At 36.8% G+C, this 22,144-nt stretch overlaps 1 protein-coding gene across 1 annotated transcript in view; it reads left to right on the forward strand.

Annotated features, from left to right (window-relative positions):
- LOC107725536 (PDZ domain-containing RING finger protein 4-like) overlaps window positions 1–21,569 on the forward strand; it is a 26,513-nt gene extending 4,944 nt beyond the window's left edge. The window contains exons 2-8 of the mRNA XM_016534812.1: window positions 12,907–13,154; window positions 13,570–13,672; window positions 16,165–16,263; window positions 17,754–17,816; window positions 18,783–18,884; window positions 19,554–19,670; window positions 19,762–21,569. Of these exons, the coding sequence (XP_016390298.1) occupies window positions 12,907–13,154; window positions 13,570–13,672; window positions 16,165–16,263; window positions 17,754–17,816; window positions 18,783–18,884; window positions 19,554–19,670; window positions 19,762–21,363 (2,334 nt within the window). The 3' untranslated portion in view covers window positions 21,364–21,569. The remainder of the gene's footprint in view (window positions 1–12,906; window positions 13,155–13,569; window positions 13,673–16,164; window positions 16,264–17,753; window positions 17,817–18,782; window positions 18,885–19,553; window positions 19,671–19,761) is intronic.
- Window positions 21,570–22,144: the final 575 nt, after the last annotated feature.

Below are 22,144 nucleotides of genomic sequence, written 5' to 3' on the forward strand. Positions count from 1 at the left end.
TTTTTTTTTTTTTTTTTTTTTACACAGAATATCATTTTTCAATCTAAAATACATCAAGCTATTAAAAGTGGTTTCAAATTGCAATTCGCATTGACTTTAAATTAGGTTGTTTTCGTTGATTTGTTCTATATTGATTGGGTCTATATAGCAGGTTTATGGTGCACTGGAGGATTGTGGATTGATCCATTTGTAATTAACACACAATTAGCAGGTACATACGTCTAGATGACAATTCCTAATATCCCATCTGTCCAAGGACCCAGGGAGGAAATAATGTGTGCATTGTGCAGCTGCTAGTGTATTGCGGAGAATTACAGTTCGAGAGCTCTTCAGACAAATTCAGATAATTTATGGGTTATGTGTGATGTATCAGCAATATTAAAACAATCTGTGAGCACTGCAGTTCAGCCCAGTAGCACAGTAAGATTGTTATGCGGATCAAATAATAAAGCGTCTGTGTGTGCAAGGTTAAGGCACAGGAATAGATCTCAGTGGCTTCTTGTGTCTGTACGCCACACAAAACGTGGATGATACCCCTCCCCCACCTCACTTTCTGTCTGTTCTTTTGTTCTTGCAAAGGTGAGACGTTTTCTGAGAGAAAACAGAGAGCAGAAGGCTGAGGAATTATGGAAGGATGAAATTGCAGTGTTTATCAGAGACTAATTTCAGTATAACTTCACAGTTCACACTGTTAGAATGGACTGTTATATGGAATTAAAATATGGAGAGAGACCTTGTGTCTTTGCAGATATGCTTTCTTACATCTGGCAATAGCAGACAGGATTGGATGCATTTCACCTTTCATCACACACACACACAGGGAGGTCACTGCTCCTGTCTGTTCCTCTTGGCTGTCCTCGGCCCCCTGTGTGAGTGACAGTCTGTCAGTGTGAGACACAAACTGGCCCGGGTCATTTCCTCTGAGTCTGACACCAGCACACTGTGACATCCTTAATTCAACAGCAATGATAAGATGATATTACTCAAACATTCCTTGTAAATGTGTTAAACTTGTAGTCAGGTTCCTTTAACAACAATCATGCATTTCTGAAGGGTTGAGATTTTGACTTTTTTTCATGTTAAACTTGAAAATTAATTTTTGCTGCTTTTTAAAATACCTTTTATGTGTAGATTTTATTGCTGTACTCTTGTGCCAGAAACTTAAATGTGAGAATCCATAAAATATTATTACTGTTTTATATGTGTTGTTTTAAAGGGGTCATATGATGCTGCTAAAATGAACATTATTTTGTGTATTTGGTGTAATGAAATGTGTTTATGCGGTTTAAGGTTAAAAAAACACATTATTTTCCACATACTGTACATTATTGTTTCTCCTCTATGCCCCGCCTTTCTGAAACGCGTCGATTTTTACAAACCTCATTGGTCTGAAAAGCGAGGTATGCTCTGATTGGCCAGCTATCCAGTGCGTTATGATTGGCCGAATACATCAAGCGCGTGACGAAAATGTTACGCCCCTTGCCATATTGTGATGATGCCCTGTCAGGCCGCAGCGATTATGCACCAAGAGCTTGTAACACTCCAAAGAGAAAGGAAAAATTGAAATCGCATCTTATGACCCCTTTAAAAACAGTTTATCTAAATGAGTAGTGAAATAATCAGAACCAATGCATTTCATCTAAAACGAAGTTTATTTTTACTGTGTGCATCAGTTGTAGTGTACCTTCAGAAAAAATGACAAAAGAATTATAATTTCAAACTAGGGAGAGTATGAGAAGTGTGTTTGAAGAGTTTATTTTCGAAAAATCCACAGAGCCAGAAGTTGTCCATGGTTGAAGAAACACCCAGTCATTCATATCTATATTTGGTTGTAATTTGTTGCACTGATAACTGGTCTGTAATTGCGTAAATGTCATATTGAAGCCTGTAGATCTCATTCCCTTGTCATTACTTGTCACTCAGGCTTTTTCGCTCATTGAGTCCAAACTTGTATGTCTTGGAAGGGTTCTGTATGTTCATTCAATCCTGTGACTATCAAACTTGAGTTGGGTTTCTAGTGTGCTTGAAAAGTCATTAGCAGCTCTCTGAGGTCTCCTGCGCAGTCCGTTTGCGTATTAAGTATCAAGCGGCCCATCTGTGGGGCACACCGTTGAGTCTCCACTCTGTAACCAGATCTGCTCTCTGAAACATCAGTAAGGTTCAAGTCTTAGAGCAGATTCTTTCTAGGAAATTCCAGTTTTGTGTCCTATTTTTTGCTTTCATATACAGCATTGGCCTATTAAAGCATATAGAAGAGACTAGGGCTAGTTGCCACATAGGGAAGTTGTAGGTTAGAAGTTCAAGTACGCATGTGTTTATGCAAGCAAGTGGTTTTGTATGTTGGTTTCAAGCATCTACTTCAAAGCTCTCTTAAATTAGAATCATTGTTTGAACTGTATAAATGTTATACTGTAAAAATATTAATTTAATTTTTATTTATTTATTTATTTGTTTTGTAAACTTACTTAGAATAAATCTAATAAATTGACAAAAATAAATCTACATTTAGAAATATTGACTGGAGTCAAAAGTGTGAATATCCAACATTTATATATTATATTATATTATATTATATTATATTATATTATATTATTAATTTTAATTAAATAAATCTACATAGAGAAATACTGACTGGTAAGAATTTGTGACTATCCAGCATTTATTTGATTGATTGCTTGATTGCTTGATTGATTGATTGATTGATTGATTGATTGATTGATTGAATAAAATGTTTTGTTTCTTTTTTATGTGTATTTTACACAATAATTGAATACATTTACATTGATAAATATTAAATGAATGGAGTCTCAAGTGTCTCCCCTATCCTTGTTCTGTCCTAAACGTTCTGTCTTTTTATCTGCTCACTCAAATTCTTCCATGTCTATGTCTGATTAGCCAATTTTGCCCAATTCATACTTGAAGTCATCCGTTGAGCAACTGTAAAAGCAGGCGTTGACTGACTGCCGACAGGCTGAATGGAGCTAAATTGCACTGCGAAACAAGCCAGCGTGGCATGCATTATGGGCCTGTTTGAGTCAGAGACGATCTTTAAGCAAGCGTGTGTTTGGATGTCCGTTCACACACATCTGACGTGCTCTTGAAGACTGTTCAGGTGTGAATCTTCCTAGCGGAATCCGACTGCACACATGAGGAATAATGCTAATTGGCATGTAACAGAAAGAGCCGGGAATTACGCACACATTCAGGGAGAGAAAAAAAATCTCACGGCTGGTAGCATATTAAAGGGTTGTTATAATTTGATTTAAATCTGTCGTTCACACATTGAACTATTGCACAATGTACATGGTTTTACTCAGAAGGTGCAGGTTTGCATATTAAATGCTGTGTTTGTGCGCCTGTTTATTTGATTAATCTTAATATTGGGCTTCAGGTTTGATGGGGAGCAGATGTCGGTTTTGGACGTGCCATGTGCCACACCTGTAGTGGTGAATTAGTTACACGCAGAGCATGACTGACCCGTGCCAGCCCACGCGCAACTGCCAGATGCATTCATCAGGCTTTGGATCTGCAAACGTGGGATGCAGGACAAAAGATTTGCACACAATAATGTGGTCTTTGATTAGTATGTTTTTGTCTAGAAATGTGTTTGGATTGGCAAGTGTGCAACACCACTTTTCATGCCTTGGAAATGATGGAAAAGTACATCAACAGGAGTTTGATTTGTACTTTGACAATGCTGACAACTAGGACTCACTCAGGTTATTAGCATATTACGTTTAGAACTCAGAAATGAACTTTATCCGTTGTCAGAATGACTGAAAGTCACTGGTACAAGGCTCTGACCGCCTCTTGAACTCTGATATATTGGATTATAAAGCAGTTACTGTATCCCTCCCTTGATTTGATTTAGAAATATTGCTTGGTACATAGTGTGTGGGTGTGTGTGTGTGTGTGTTTGTCTATGTACAGTATATGGCTATTGTTTGTGGTGTTCCTGCCTGTAATGATGGCAGATGTAAGGTTAATCTGTGTGTAATGTGTGTAGGAGGAAGTAGCAGACAATAAGCCCCTGGCACCGGACACACTACAGTGCATCTATTAGAGTCAGTCTGAAAGTGAGACACTTGAATGAAGTTCACAGTGGAAGATAAGCCAGTACATTAGACTCTTTACTAGAACACTAGATCCATCTGTTTTCCTTTGTTCCATTCGGTCTATGTAACATTTTTAGTTTTCATTCATTCATTCATTCATTCATTCATTCATTCATTTAAAAAACATGTTTTATATTGTGCCCTGCTCTGTGTTATTTATTTATCCATTTATTTATTTATAATTATTACATATTTCTATATTTAAATATAAAATTATCATACATTTTATTATTATTATTTATTTTTATTTTATTATTATTAAAATATTCATTCATTCATTCATTTCAATTAATTTCAACACAACTTTCATATATTTTTTATTCATATTTTTTTTATCTAAAATGTTTTATATTGTGCCTTGCTTTTATGTTTTTAAATATTAATAAAAAATAAATATATTTTATTTTTTTAATATATAAATAAATATATATGTAAATAGATCCAAATTCTTGAGTGGAATTGTTTGAATCCAGAACACAATCACAGAATGCATTGTTCTGAGAAGTTAAAACAAATCCGTTGGTACAGAATGTCACAATTTAGAATTAAATAGTTTTTTTAATGTTAATACTGAAATGAAATAAAAAAGAGAATTTATTATTCAGTATTTGTATGCTTATTTGAGGAATGTAACGTGGAAAACTCATGTAACATGGTAACATCAAACTGTATTGATATCAAATGGAAGTTGATTTGTGTGGCACATGGACTTGCTACCTACAGTATGTAGAGCATTCCAAATCAGTCACTTATGAGATTCTATGACTGCCTTAAAAGGCAGCTCACTAGGCTTTGGAATAGAGCTGGTGTCTCTCTAGAGAAGAGTCCTTCATTAAAGTCATTAGTGAGGCATTGTGGGACACTCCTACCAGTGAAATCAGCTGAAATAATAAAGCATACCCACTGAAACCACAAGTCACCCTCAGATCTGTCTCTCCTGCTCTCTCTCTCGCTCAGCCTGACTGCAGTACCCATAACTCTCCTCGGCTCGCTTGACTGATTCCTCAGGCATTTTAAGGCTGAGACACCAGGTTCATTGCCCTTCAGGAACAATCAGTAGTTTTCAACATTAGGTCAAGTGAGAGTCAGCATGTACAAAAAAGGCAGGTTTAGCTCTGAACCTTTGGTCTTCCCTCCTTTTATTGTTGTATTGCATAGCCTTGTTCTGTTGTGGTGATGGTTATGATTAATGTCGGCTTGTTCCACAGCATTTTCGCCATGACATTTATTGGTGAACCTTGAAGTGAACTCAACTGCACAGCAAAACCAATAGCTAAATTCAGGCCTTGGTCCATTTTTTGCTTCAGTAAGGATCAGTGGTTTTGAAGGTTGGTAGATGTGTGTAATTTTTCAGTGTTCTTTCAAAACATTTGCTGAATTTGGAACTGCAGACTATAATTTTTGCCATAAAAAGATATGGTAAAGATAGTAAGAGTAGTTTGCTAGCAATTGCTTGTTTTTTTTTTTACTTTCTGACTAGCTCAACACAGAAACATTTTGTGCATCCAAAATCGCATACTGTCTAGTAGGTACTACATTTGAATTTGAACTTGCTTCGCAACTGTCAAAAAAATATGTTTTTGCCTTTTGGTTTTGAATACTATGAATTCAGACGTGCTAGTCTTTTGGCGTACTGTTTTCACATATTATATAGTAGATTTCGGACACCGTGATTGGCTCCACCAATGGTGTGAGTCTGGGGGCGGGGCTATCTGTTTTTTCGACCAATTGCAGATGGGGGAAGGGTTTGGGAAACCTATTTGAAGTCATTAAGTTGGCTTGAAAAATCCAATGTACTGATCTGCTATTTAAGCTTAACATGCTAGTGACATGCTAATCATGGTAGCAACATGCTAGTAACATGCTAATCATGCTATAAACATGTTAGCGACATGCTAATGTTAGATGTTTCATGTTAGAAACATGCTAATCATGCAAGAAACATGTTAGCGACATGCTAGTAACTTGCTAATCATGCTAACAACATGCTAATCATGCTAGAAACATGTTAACAACTTGCTAATGTTAGATGTTTCATGTTAGAAACATGCTAATCATGCAAGAAACATGTTAGCGACATGCTAGTAACTTGTTAATCATGCTAGCAACATACTAGTAACATGGTAATCATGCTGGAAACATGCTGACAACTTGCTAATGTTAGATGTTTCATGTTAGAAACATGCTAATCATGCAAGAAACATGTTAGCGACATGCTAGTAACTTGTTAATAATGCTAGCAACATACTAGTAACATGCTAATCATGCTAGAAACATGCTAGTAACATGCTAATCATGTTAAAAAATGTTAGCAGCATACTAGTGATACTAGAAACATGTTAGCAACATTCTAGTAACTTGCTAATCATGTTAAAACATGCTAGAAACATGACAGTGAAACTAGAAATGCTAGTAACTTGCTAATAATGCTAACAACATGCCAATTATGCTAACTTGCTAATCATGCTAGCAATATGTTAATCATGTTAGCAACATGTTAATCATGCTAAAACATATTAACAACATGCTAATCATGCTATGTACTAAATTATATTAGCAGCGTACTATCAATGTCCATCTAATCTATCTAAACATTCAAACTTCAAGCATTTACAACTGCTTCAAACTTTCAGACAAGGCTTTTTCAAGCCAACTTCAAAGTTTGTTTACGAACTTTACTCATCTAGTTTCTTTTGCAATTTCTACTGCCACAGCAACCCTGATGAAATCCATCAGTAACCAGGAAGAGCAACAAGTCCCTACATGTTGTAACATGTTAGGTTTAAGGCCTGGAAATAGGGCAGGCGACGTGGTCAAAGAGAGAGACAGCCCTGTCAAAAACCAGTTCGCATTCTGAGAATATTTCATTTATTCACACTCCTGTAGACTATAATGGAAAAACAATTCCCTACGTCTAGATTCAGTACACATGATGTACTCTATGACAGCATGCGGTATGATTGTACATATTGAGAGTGCTTGTGTCGAGTTATTGTAGTGAGACACTGAGACTAAATAAATGTTTTGTTGACGCAGTTTGTCATAACCCATATCATCCATGGCTGGGTCCTGCTGAAGCACTCATTAGTTAGACATGATATATGTGCCTGTTATTTCAAATGCATTATTTATTTTTGTACCTGAAAATAGAGAAGAATGAGAGGCATTTATACTGCTCGGAGGATCAAACCGAGGTTGGTGCTAATGGAGAATTTAATTATGTTGTGAAAGGTAGAGATTTGCCTGCAGGGTGAACTCTGTCAGCGTTATGTTGTGTAGTCAAACTCCCAGCGCCTGATTCCCACAGAATAAGTCAGTGGCATATTGCCGCCGAAAAACTCTTTGAGGAGTAATTCTTTGTCCCTAAAGAGGAATTTTAATTTAACGCAAAAGCACACGCATAAGCAATGGCAGTGGAGTTAATTGAATCTCTATGGTGATACTGTGTAATCACAGAAACGTATGTGGGAATACTGTGTATGTGCTATGCGTGTTAAAAAAGGAAAAGGTGGGGGAAGGCCTGTACTTGCAGATGCTTACACCTTCCTAGGTGTTGCATCTTATTTCTATAGTTTAATTAGGTTTAGAATAATTAAGATGAAATTTGTAATAGCATTTGGTTGTAATAGCCACACCAAACGGAGTTGCAAAAATAATTGTTTTCAAACAGGTTTCCCTGAAAACTCTCCTCACCTACCGTCAGTTATAAAACTAATAAAGCTATTATAAAACTGTTAAGAAACATTTTTGGTAATTGAAATATAATGTAAATATTAGATGTGAAACTTAAATGAATAGTAGAAATGTTGCCTTGGCAAGTACTAAAATTAGTAAAACTAAAACTGAAATAGAAATGAATCCAATTAAATAGGAATCATTAGAAAACAATAAAACAGGCACATAACAAAATTATTAAAACTTGAACTTAGATATAAAAAAGCTAAATATAAAAACAATAATAGTATATAAATATTAGTAAAACTATAACTGAAATAAAAATGAATCCAATTAATTAGTAATCTTTAGAAAAATAAATAAATAAATAAAAAATTTATTAAATTATTAAAACATAAACTAAAATTAAAATGAAAACAAAAAAAGCAAAATATAAAAGCAAGAATAGTATATAAATAATACTAAAATAACACTGTCATTGGATGGATAAAGTTATTTTAGCATTTTGTAAATACTGTATTTGTTATATAAATAATATTTATTTTAAATACTGTATTTGTTATTTAAATGATGTTTAAAAAATTTTCAATATTATCAAATATTAAATATATTAATTTTACAAATGTTGCTGTTTAGTTTAAAGTTTGTCAAACTGATAATTTTCACACCAAGTTCATAATGGTGGATATGCCGTAGAGTCTGATTTTAATTAATTACCCCAAGTTATTATCATGACTAATCTGCTCAGTTTGCTTGTTTGTTTGCAATCTGTTTAGTATGCTTGGATTCTACTTATAATGAGACCAAAACCCCATTTTTGTTGCCACACATTGACAGTAATTTGCACCAAATTTCACTTATACAGAAAGTCCTTGCACTTTTTTTTCTCCTCATCTCTCACTCAGCCATGCGTTTCGTTAGGGGACTAATTGCCTCTCATTAATTTCTTGCCACGTTGATTAATCAGCACAGAGACTACATGGAAAATAGCATATGCAAATAGTTAATAGTCTCTTTTTGAATATCTGAATAGTTAACGACATGGCGAGTTAGTTATCAGTCTCTGAGTAAATCTAATGAAGAAAATGAATTAGAATAATAACAGACTGTGTGACAGAATCTATGTGGTTTTTCTTCCACAGCGAGACGATGCTTGTCGACGGGCATTTCATAGACTCCTGCAGCTGCGCAGAGAAAGAGTCTGAGCACTAAAGCAATATGCTAAATTTAGGCTTTTGATAGAAATTATAAGTAAGAAAGTCTTTCTTTTTCGATTAGACTTCCATGTGCCGTTGCCATTGAGCTCCTGCAGTGAATAAACGGGTGACTGGGTCTCAGTATGAAGATAAGATGCTTTCGGTGTTGTGAATGGGACCATGTGTCAGATATTGTGTTTTTGCTCACACATAATACCCTGAAGAATATTTTCTGATTGTTTGACACTTCCCAGGTGGGATTTCACTATGTTATGCTCTCATGCCTTTATTCCTTTTAGATTCACAGTGCAGAGAAACTCAAAGAGTGACTCCCTTACAAGTGTGCCATATAAAAGACTATAGTCTGGCGTCTTTCATCGATGTTTTGCTCCTTTGTCAGTTCTCTCAACAGCCGCTGGCACTTTTTGGGTTGACGTAATGTTATTTGTTTGTGCATCTGCCTGTAGCTGTTGCATTTTCTGCTGTTTGGTCGCCTGGCCAAGAGGTTCCCATCCAATTCTTATCTCACATGCCACATGTGTTTAAACACACACACACACACACACACACATGCAGTCTTATCACTTCTTTGTGCTTATCTCACCTGTGCAAAATCATTCAGCTTGGAGAAAATAAACAAGCCTGTAGATATATGTCACCTGACAAGAACTGACCCAAATATGACAGCTCCGACAACACACACACACACACACACATTGTTCTCTCCTCCATCTATGTTAGCGGTGATTCTGCTCTCCTCTTCAGCATTCAGATGTACTGCATGGTCCTCTTGAGGCAGAGCTGGTATTGTACTTCTGAAATCAATATGACGTGTCTGAGGTGACTGCGGTACATTCCCGTTTCAGACCTTGTTATCAAACCCAGGTGGCACCTGACCTTTTTGGAGTCATGTTTTGAGGTGGAATGTGGAGGTGGGTTGGTGAAGCTTTGTTGGTGTGCGGCGGCAAGTTTCATTGACGTTAATGACCTTTAAATTCATTTCGCTGTGGATCAACGTTAACCAACATGAACTTCACCCACTGATCTTTTAGACATGATCTAAATCTATAGAAATCAATGGGCTGTTTCTCCTCCAGTGGCTATTCATTGACTATGACTGATTTAAAACCACTTTCATAGGAAGTAACAAATGTTACGGGCATAAAACAAGTAGCCAGCCTTGAAAACCGCCCATGGCATGCTTATATTCAGTTTCATTTATGTTAAAAGTCCAGTTATTCAATTCAGATAGTTGAATGCCTCAGTTATTGATTATACAGGTGCATCATTTTTAACCACGACCAATAAGCCAATAATTATTGTCATGTTATGGCAAATATTAAAAATCTGTATTATTTTGTGTAAAATAATAAAATTAAATAAAATAAAAAAATATGTACATGCATACATACATGTTTGGCTTTGTTTATTTATTTATTTATTTCACAATTACAGCAGTAAAAATTGATATGTATTTTGATATTTTTATTGTATTATATTTTATATGTGAATTATTATTTTTTATTATTAATGTATTACATGTATTGTTACATATGTTTATTACTATTATATTTACTTTGATATCATCATTTGATATCAGTTTTTAACTATTCAATTAACAAATGAAAAAAATTAACAACAATTAAGTTTTTTGTTTTTTATTTCTTATTACATAATATTTTATACATTTTTATTTTAAATGTATTATTGCAAATATTTATTACTGTTATATTTACAATGAAATAATCTTTAATAATGTTATTAAATTATTAAAGTTGGATGTTCTTAAAGGTCATCTAAATGTAAAAATGTTTTGCATTTTATTAAGTATTGTATAATATGTATTTTTATTTTAAATGCCTTGTTACATATATTTATTACTGTTATATTTATGTTAATATAATCTTTAATAGTGTTATTTCAAATAGTCATCTAAATGTAAAAATGTTTTGCATTTTTAGTATTTATTGTATTATATTTTATGTATTTAATATTAAATGTATTATTACATTTATTTATTACTATTATACTTATTTTGATAACATCTTTAATTGCATTATTACATTATTTAACAATTAAAAAATAAACGTTTTTAACAATTAACTTTGTTAACAAATTAACTGATCGTTATACATGGTGGTAAAATGTAATCCAACTGTAAAAATAAAGGAAATAAACATGTATGCATGGAAATATCCATTGGCCGATATCCACAATATCTCTCCACAAATGTACAGCCATATGCTTGATACCAGTCACTGCATCCTAAAAGTGAAGCAATTGCGTTATTCCTGTTTGTTCCATCTTGCCTTAACCATCATGCTGCCATATTTTTTGTGGGTGTAAGGTTTTGTTTTCCTTTATTTCTTCACCAGACCTTTAGCTTGTGTTGTGTCTAAATACATTTAACTAGCTTCAACCAGACACAAGCCTCATTCTCAGCGCTGTGGATCGCATCTGTCGAGTTAGATGCACTGATGACCCCGGCTCTGAAGACGAGACTCAGCAGGTAGAGAGTCTCCATCTCTGTGTGCATATTTTGACTGTTCCCTAGTTATCGCTGGATTAATGGGCCCATCTGGTGAGACGCAACTAGCCCGATGATCCCTTGCTCTTCAGTCTACCTGTAAGGAACGTTGCAGGATGCTAGCATGACTTGATGAATGTCTGGGAGCAAAGGCCCCTGTCATGTGTCGAATGTTGAGGTCGTTCAATAGCAGTTGTACCTGACAGCCTGAGGCGCCAAATGCTAAGCGCTCCCCCAAAACAAAAGAAAATAGTTGAAAAGGATCTAAAGGCCACTCTTTGTTGTTGGCATTCGCAAGAAATGTGAAATGAGTGTACGAAATCTTAAAGGGGTCATATGATGCGATTTCAATTTTTCCTTTCTCTTTGGAGTGTTACAAGCTCTTGGTGCTATTTATAAAGAATTTGCCACTGACGATTCAAACGCAAATTTTTTGGGCAGTGTAGAGTAGCACTTGTTGTTTGTCATTTCTCCGATCACAAATGCAGTCATATGACCCCTTTAAGGAAGTCCTGTATAATTAGGCTGGCTTCCAGTTCTGCCTCACAGGAACCACATAGCTGAAGGTAAACTGCTCAGCCTAGAATAAATCATGTGTAAAGGAGCTCCAGCCTTGAAGTCTCACTGTCGACAATGTGACCTAGTTTTTTCAGCATTAGCTAATAAATTCACCTGTATATTGAAATCCACAATATGCATGAATCATCGTGCATTATAAATACACTCAATGGGATTCTTTGACTTGAAATACTTTTTATTTTATTTTATCGCATCGCATCACATCGCATCGCATCGCAATGCATTACATTCCATTTTCATTGATTTTTGTTGGGTTTCTGTGTGTTTCGCGACCCGTAAAATAAGTTTACACTTTGAAGACTAATCATAAAAATAGTTTCAGCAGCGGCATGAAGGGGATTGACCTGTCAGTTATTTCACAAACCTACAGCAAAAAAGGTAAAGGGGTTTGTGTGCTCCCTCGGGTATGATTCTTTCAAAAATAAATGGTTGAAAGGCTGAGTACTCCGAGCTTATAACAAGCTGATTTAATTGGTCTGGCAGTGAACCTGCTGACGTGGGTGAGTGAATTCTGATGGGGCGGCTTTGACAGGTGTCAGATGTCACTGTGATTACGCACACTGTTTGGTCTCTTATGAAATCTATATATCAGAGCTACACAAGCATGCTTACAGTTTCTTGAAATCATTATTATAAACATATATGCCTTTTAAAATAATAAAATAATTATATAGTAATTAATAAAAAATAATGAATAGTGTTAGTTGAATTAAAACAAATAATATTATGACATATGTAATGCTTTATGCTACTTTGTGTGTGTGTCTGTGTAGTTTAAATTCTATTGATATTTATTTTTTCCTCTTGTTATTAGGTGAATGGGCGTGAATTTTCCAAATCTGCACATGAGGGAGCGGTGGAGGCCATGCGGAAGGATCCCATCGTGGTGCAGGTGTTGAGGCGGGGGCCCTCGGCCCGGAACCAGAGCAGTCTACAGGAAGTGTGTGTGGTGGATGTGTGCACTCAGACGGACATCACCTTTGAGCACATCATGGCTCTGGCTAAGATGAGACCCACCACTCCACCTGTGCCAGACATCTGCCCCTTCCTGCTGTCGGACAGGTACATACATATGCTGACAGAACTCTTAATTACATTTGGATTTAGATTTAATCCTCATACTGTTTATTGTACTGTGTATTTGTCATTATCATAAAATATATATTTTTAGTTACAATAACATTATTATTATTATTATTATTATTATTACATTTAATCATTTAGCAGATGTTTTTAACCAAAACGACTTACAAATGAGGACAATGGAAACAATCAAAATCAACAAAAGAGCAATGATATGCAAGTGCCGTGGCAAGTCTCAGTTATCCTAATGCAGTACATGTAGCAAGGTTTTTTTTTTGTTTATCATATAATAAATAAAAAGAAAACAGATAGAATAGAAAAAGAGCAAGCTAGTGTTAGTTATTATTATTTTGTGGTAGTAGTATTTTAATTAGGCAATGTTAATTTTCTCTAGTTGTCATTCCATTCAGACTATGGAGCATGAATATTTTGATTGTCCGGAATATGTGGCCAGCACTCAGGCAGAGGTGGACAGGGCAGTTGAATTCGAGTGTGAGGTAAGTAAAATGCTTTCTGAAATCATTTGAATAATAATGTATACACCTGGTGTAAACAGCCATCTGGTGACCCGATAATAAACAGTCATCCCAACTATTTACACCTGACTTTACATGTGCCTCAAATGCATGGGACTCTGATGGAGTGATTGAATAAATCAGTACAATATACATCAGTCAATGCAAGTTGATAACATGCAAAAAAAAAAGAGAACACTTTTAGTTTTAGTGACAGTTTGAACAAATTGATTCACATTTTAAATGATTTTTAACTTTAATTAGTTATTTTTATAAATGCAGCTATTTTTATTGCATTCTTCACAGTCTGCAGTTTTTTTAATAGAAAAGGAATACATAAACATCCATAAACATGAATACTTCCTTGTCTATTTTGTATTATTTTAGTAATACATGAATGAATGAATAAATAAAGTAAAATAAATAAATTAATTAATAAATCTGAATTCATTGTTAACAGAGAGAGTTTTATAGTCAAAGGAGGTACTGGGTTCATTTAATTGTAAAAACCTCAAAAACAGGAGTTTCAAAAGGCATTTTAATTAGTTATTTCAATAAATACAGCTATTTTTTATTGCATGCTTCACATAATTTACAATATTCAGTTAGCAGTTTTTTTTATCCAGAAAGAATACATAAACATACATAAACATGAATACTTCCTTATCTATTTTATAGTATTATTATTTACATACAATTATTATTTACATATTTATGAACCATTTCAATAAAATTATCTGAATTAAATGTTAACAGAAAGATGGATGTACTGGGTTCATTTAATTGTAAAAAAAAAAAAAAAAAAAAACTTCAAAAATAAGAGTTTCAAAAGGCATTTTCCTTCACTATTAATGTTTCAAAGTAGCATGTTACAGATGGAGAACCCTCAAACGATGCCATTATTCCTTTGACTAATTAACAGGGGGGCAGATTAGATTCCACTGAGGTGTAATTAGTTTTATTTTAGTGACATTAATGTTCTTTCCTACTGGGTCTCATTCTCATTTTGGAAAAACAAATGCGTGTGTGTTAATGAATCATTATTTGTAATAATTGTTTGTAGGTGCATAAACAGCTTGTCAACAGATGTTTCATCAAAAGAGTGAGATTTTGGGATCTTTTTCTGTTTTCATGTACGGTAATAGTTTTTCTATTAGCAAATTAGTGGCATATTTTCATTCTTGGATCTGTTTATCAAAACTGCATAGTGCATAAGTAGCTATATGCAGGATTTATACGCAGTAATAACTGTCCTCCATTGGTCCTGCATTAGTCTTCATGCCTGGATGAGCCTCTTTCATCATCACGATCACATCCAGGCCAAGAGGAAAGTCTGACAGAACCACTTTAGCTCTCTGAATATGGCACATATCCTGGATTAATACTATGATCTGTAAAATTATCACAGCGATTTGCCAGTTCCATCTCTGGCTGCACTAGTTTAAGGGAGATTGTGTGGATTACTTTGCTCGGCGGGTCGGTTGATCCTTTTTGATGAGCATGTGGTCTGAACAATAGACTTGCAGAAAATATGAAGTATCGCTGAGCTTCTCGAGCAGATCAATATGAAGCCGCATTAAAGCTGCTGGTGATGAATTGCATCCATTGTGCGGACTGACAGTAACCCAGATTCAGCTGAAATACGAGAGTTAGCCTATTTTTATCACACCTCAGATGTGGCCGTGAACATGTTGGGGTCTCATTTTTAGAAATTATTTGCCAAATAAGGACACTTGACAGTTCGGTGTATGTTGAAAGAAAAAGGAAAACCTCATATAGTCGAGGTGGTAAATCTGGTTAATGTGGAGGGTGGAGGTGTTGATGTATGACGCTAGTGCAAGGTCAGGACCGTCGACCGATAAATGAGCCGTTCTGCTTGACTGAACCGAGGCTGGTGTTCGTGGGATGTCGAGATGTGGCTAACTGCTCTCCTTTGACAGATGAATGTCTCTCAGATGCAGTCCTGTCACTTGCGCCAGGCTTCAGTCTTGACATATAACCCCTCTGCCTGCTTGATTATATCATATTTCACGGGGGCACATCTTTTTGTAGGACACGTTTGATCTTCTTTGTAGGCGAAGAAACCGTTACTGGTCATCCTTTTCATCCTTATGTAAAGCCAAACATTTAAGATTACTTTAGCACTCTAAAACAATGCAATCGGTTGTTGAGTTTAGAAGCTTAGAAGCTTTTTAATCAACCAAACTAAAGTGAAATGTACTGAGCTGCAGTATTTTCTTACTAGTTGCTTTCATAAGAAAATAAATGCCTTGAAAATGAGCACAAAGGTAATTGTCTGAGCTTTGAGTACAGCTGAGCTCATAGTTGCTAATGTTTCTGTTTATACCGGATGTCTGTTCCTCTTTCTTGCCCTTGAAATACAAAGGAAAGGGTTATGTTCGGTTTGAATGGAATAAATGAGATGTATGGATGACTCATGTATTTTAATATATCTGGATGTTTATGTGTTACAGGAGATTGAACTCTGTCGAATGAACAGCCAGGAGAAGCTGGGTCTTACTCTCTGTTACCGCACTGATGATGAGGAAGATACAGGCATTTTTGTTGGTCAGGTGGGTAGTGGAAATTTTTTTTGTAATTGTAAAATTGTGGTCATCATTTGGACCTAATATTATTTTATTTTATTTTATTTTATTTTATTTTATTTTATTTTGATGTAAAACTGGTTATGCATGGACAATAAAATAGTTCATGCTGTCCAAGTTAACATTTTCTAAAGGTTAATCATCGCCTTTTACAGACACTGTTAAAAAAGGAAAAAAGTTGACATTTTTTTATACTTTCAGACTCTATTTTGTAGTTTTTAATGCAGCAGTTCAATTTACAGACAAAGATCTACTGAAAATGAACTGAATAATGCGTTTAGAATGAAGACTGGTAATTTGGTGATCTGTGTTTAATTCATTAGCACACGTTGTTCTCACCTGTAAGATGTGGCACTGAGCATCAAATTTGATGCAGGCAATCAAATTAATCGGGCCAAACCCTTTTTAACAGCAATTTAAATTTTCTGAAAAGTAATTAAAAGATAAAAGCTCAGTTTGATCCATTCTCATTGTTCCACATCACTGTATTCCTTCACTGAAATTAAAAGTGTTTAATATGGAAAATGTTCCTGTTTCCCAAAGTTCAAATGGCAGACGAAAGTCTACCAGGACTGAGCCAAGCATGAAGAGAGCAAGTCAAGTTTGGAAAATTATTCTGCATACAGACAGTTCTTTTCCAGTGTTTTAATTGCTGATTTTAATTAGCAAGCAATGGCTCCCCTCCTGTCTCCCGTGGAGTGTAAAATGGCACTTTTTTATCTCTCACCTACTTGACACACTAAAGGAAAACAGAGGCTGAAAACAGGGACTGCATATCGACAGAGAGAATTCTAGCTTATTGTACAGATATTGCTTGTTCTTACACCATTTCTCGCTCAGAGATATGTAAATGTGGAGCACCTGACATCAAACAAGGGGAACTGCTTCTCCTTTTTGTATCATTTCTAGAAAATGTATCATAAACAGCCTACAAAAATGTTCTATTAATACATGTCTGCTGGGGGGGGGGCGAGTATGTTATGCAAATATTAGTCATTAAAAATGCATTTATTCGTATGATGCTCATCAATGGACTGAAATAATGCCTCTATCAGCATGTCTCTGATGTGTGAGACCTTCATTTCAGAAGAAGAAAAGTAACCCAGCATAGATTCTTATATAAATTCTTATAAAGAATATGGTTGTTTTAATTAGCATGCTGAATATATAAATATGTATTACTTTTGGGGGGGAAGCAAGAAAAATATTCCCACATCCTTTATATATTCCTTGCAGTATTCACTTCCCATCATTATATATTATATGGGGGCATTATATTGCCTTCTTTTGTAAATAGTCTGAAAGAAATTTATTTTTCTCATTTTAGAACAGATATTCAAATGAATCTATTACAATAATGAATTCTTTTTGTGATAAGTCCTGGAATTATTGCTGGTGTGTTGAGATGAATTATGACCATTTACATATTGATGCCATGTTTGTTGTGTTGTTGATAGGTCGAGCTCAACAGCATAGCTGCGAGGGATGGACGCATCAGAGAGGGAGACAGAATTTTACAGGTGGGAAAAATTTCATTTTTTACACACATTTACTCACGCTCATTCACAACCTAATCTTCCAAAGATGATTATCCATCATCCTATTAATCCAAATGATGATTTTGATTATTTATTTGGTAGCTAGAATGGGCCCAAAATGTTGATAGACATCTATCTATCTATCTTAAAAATCTAAAAAGGTGGTGTAGAATTAATATAAATTAATATATATCAAAATAAAACAGTAATTGTTTATTAAATGTATTTAAAATGAAATAAAGAAAATATAATTTACAGTGACTATACATAGTCTGTATAGTGCTTTGCATGTGTGTGTCTGTACAAATCTTGAAAAAGAAAAAAATAGTAAGCTACTATAGGAAATAAACTGGAAAACCATGATAAATTGCACTTAAATATCAGTTTTAAATGGCTCTGCTTTTGCAGAATGTAGACCAAGTTGGTGTGACATTCAGCAGTGACAGTAGGGTTAAAGGTTTGGAGAATTTATGAGCAAAGGAAGATAAAGAGAGAGCGAGATATAAAAGACACTAGGCATCTGTGGATGTAACCGTGAGGGAGATGAATACAGTGGTTCAGTGCACGTCTGTCTCACTCTCTCCACCCCTATTATCTTCTTTTGACAGTGCCATTACTCTATAGAAGAAAAGATGAACGGCACCCGTCAAAGGCTGCTTAATTGCGTGTCTGGGCGTGTACCGCCACAACAGCTTTTTATAAATGCTGTGGCTCCTGCAGCCCAGTCGGCAGTCTTAGTAATCGATGCAAAGTCTCTCCTCCAGTAAATGCATAATTGACTGGAGGTTGTTATCTCAGAAGGGGGGCCTAGTTTTGGGGTGGGTGAGGAAATGCAATTTTGCTCCACTTCTGTCACTGATGAAGTGTGCTTCCGGTATGAAAATCCTGACACTCTGTCATTATCTTTGTGTGTATGTAATTGTCTCTCTGTGTCCATGTTTCTTCCAGATAAATGGTCATGACGTGCAGAACAGGGAAGAGGCTGTCGCTCTCCTCTCAAATGAAACTTCCAGATCCATAGTTTTACTCGTCACCAGACCTGATGGACAGGTGAGACTGGTAGCCAATCTTAGCCCACATTAAGTACCACAGTTCTGTTTGTGTGGATTTTTAATTAAAAAATTTTTGTGAGCTAATCACCTGAGACTAGAGCCACATGAAAATTATGTCAGTAAAATTCAGATTGTTTAATCCCTGTTGAAAAAAAAACAACAGCATAAGCTGGTTAGGTATGTTTTGATGCATGACAGCTGGTTTGAACTGGTTTAAGCTGGTTATGAGCTGGTTTAAGCTGGTCATGTGCTGGTCCTAAGATCAGGACCATCTTAAACCAGCTCATGACCAACTAAGGACCAGCTTAAACCAGCTCAAACCAGATGCCATGCTTCAAAACATACCTAACCAGCATATGCTGTTGTTGTTTTTTTCAACAGGGATCCCAAACCCTTCACAAGTGACTATACTTGGCTTTGATGTAAATGGCAGCAAAAAGCTCAAATACAATGTCCATTTAATGCTTTAAAAGCCCTCCTAAAAGACAGTATAAATGGTAAAATATCTACCAAAGCATGTAAAAAATATGTATTCCAGCAGAATACACACCTATTTTTGAAAAAGATGCTTTTTGGAGTTATGCCATCTACTATCGCATGATATGCCAATCCTTGACCCCTTGGTTGGCCCAGAAGTTGTGAACCCTATTGGGATCTTCTCTTTTAGATGGATGGAAGCTGGCTTGATGAAGACCATCAAGATTTCCTAGAGGAGCTGAAGATGGAGATTTTAGAAGAACAGAAAAAGGAGGGAATTCTTCAAACAGCTGGTTGTGTAAAGCGGGTAAGTGTGACCATATTCGGCAAAAGTTCCTTAGCACCAAGTCTTGATGTTATGCCATTAAGGCATTAAGGGATTGTGTCTTGTTTTGCAGTCTAAAAGACATGAGGATGCCTCAGCAAGTACAGATACAGCAACATGTTCCTCTACCATTCTGGAGAAGGACAGTGGCGTGAAATGCAGCTTTGAGGAGAGCTCTGAACATGAATTGATCTCTCATCCCCAAACATGGACTCAAAAACAACTTTGGGACAGGTGGGAAGCGGACTCGCATTTGGTTCCTATGGACACCGTAAGATTGACCAGGCAGGAGAAGGGTCAAGAGGAGGGCAAGTTGAGCGAGAATGGAGTGGAGTGTGACCATTTCCAGCAACTCCTGGAGCTCAAGTGCCAGATCCGTAATAGTGGAGAATGCGGGTTGGTCTACAGGCGAAGCAGTACTATTGAGTGCAGCCTGACGGAGCAGGGTGGAAGCAGAGTGGCACGGGAGCTGCACATGCTCAACGAAGAGCTGCGCAGCATTGAACGTGAGTGCCAGAGCATCATGCAAGCCCACCAGCTGCGCAGGAGCAAGCACGACTCGCCTCGAACGGATAAGGAAAGTCGACTGCATCGTGGCAAGCTTGCGGATATCAACGAGCATCCTGAGAGACTACAAAGTGAAAAGCTCAGAGATAAAGACAGCTCTAGTGCCTACAATACAGCTGAAAGTTCCCGCTCGACTCCCCTGGGAACAGAAGGTTCACCAGATCACTCTCTACAGCGTCGAGTCCACCTGACCAATCAGAGGAACCTTCGGAGTACCCAACACTTGCAGAGTCCCTACAATAGTCCCATCTTGTCTTTACCCAGCCAAAGTAGCCCTACTTGCAGTCGTGCCCATATGTACACCAGCTCCACACCACCCTTACAGACCCCCATCACCAGTCCTGGTTCACAAGGACCCAGTCAGGCCTTCTCCAGCAGCTTGGAGCAAAGCCCCAGCAACCCTTCGGAATCAGACCCAGCGCTTCCAGCTGATGATGAGCGCTGTGAGAAAGAAAGAAACCGGAATAGGGTTGCAACCGCTTGGCACTACCAATCACCCTACCACAGCAACACCACAACAACCCAGCCTCCCAGCACACGACACTACCAGAGTTACCTACAGCTCCTACAACAACATTCCTCTTCCTCTCTGGAGTGCTCCCAGAGCCAGCTTAGCCTCCTCAGCCTCCGTGGACGGCCTGGACCCTCGCCACCTGGCCGACTTGAATGGAAGGTCAAAGTACGAGCAGACGGAACCAGGTATGTGGCACGTCGGGCCGCACGGGACCGTATCCTGCGCGAACGAGCCTTACGGATCCGGGAGGAACGCAGCGGTGGGATGACTACAGATGACGACGCAGTCAGCGAGTTGAAGATGGGCCGGTACTGGAGTAAAGAAGAACGCAAGCAGCAGCTAGCACGGGCCAGGGAACAGAGGCGCAGGAGGGAATTCATGCAGAGGAGCCGGCTTGAGTGCCTCAGGGAGACCATGGGGACGGCAAGTGGAGAGGTCAGCATCCTGGAGCTCAGCCATAAGAAGATGCTGAAGAAACGAAACAAGAAGATCCTTGACAACTGGATGACCATTCAAGAGCTCATGAGCCATGGAGCACGAGCACCCGAGGGCACCAAAGTTCACAACGCCTTCCTGTCAGTCACCACAGTTTAGTGAAAAGCATGGCCACAGGTGGTCTTGGTTTATGTGCTTGCCTCATTCCAAGTGGCCATTTTATAAAGGTGAAGATGCAGATATTTTTCATGTTTTGTGAAACTGAGTAATACTTTGTGAAAACTCAACTAAACTCAAGACTTCAAGAAATGTTAATGTTCAAAAACTCTTTTGATATACTGACACGTTGACACTACCGTCACAGACCTCGCTGTGTTTTTGTACTAGAATGTATAAAAGACGGTTTTAATAGGATTTTACACACTACATTGTGGTTTAATGTAGTGTTTCTTTCCATGCATTTGCATTTGTATTTTATAAATGGCAAGTTTTCATGCGATATAAAATACAGTACTTGAATATCGGCTTTTGCTGCCATTACATCTTTTAAATCTGAAATGTAAATATCTGTAACGATTCTTATCAAGATCTTCATGGGTAAAGGTCTTCATTGCAATTTAATGGGGTTTACAAGAGTCGTTTGACATACCGCACGATGTTACCATTTTAATGGTATTGTATACAATACGTACGATTTTTGTACTGTTCTGTATGAACATTATTTATATTTTTGAGTCTAATAAGTTATCTTATTCCATCTTTATAATGCCAAATGACCCAGTCTGTATCTCAGTCAAGCGCTAAACATGAAGTTTCTACCACTCTCATTGTGCCTTGAATAGAGGCTCATTTTTCTACCACAGGTTGTGAAGAGACACCTTGAGTAATCTTGCTGTCATGTTTTTAGTTTCTTTTTGATGTGTAAAACAACTTTGTAGCC

This window comes from Sinocyclocheilus rhinocerous, unplaced genomic scaffold (genome assembly GCF_001515625.1).
Source record: "Sinocyclocheilus rhinocerous isolate Xijiao unplaced genomic scaffold, SAMN03320098_v1.1 scaffold153, whole genome shotgun sequence".
Lineage (NCBI taxonomy): Eukaryota > Metazoa > Chordata > Actinopteri > Cypriniformes > Cyprinidae > Sinocyclocheilus > Sinocyclocheilus rhinocerous.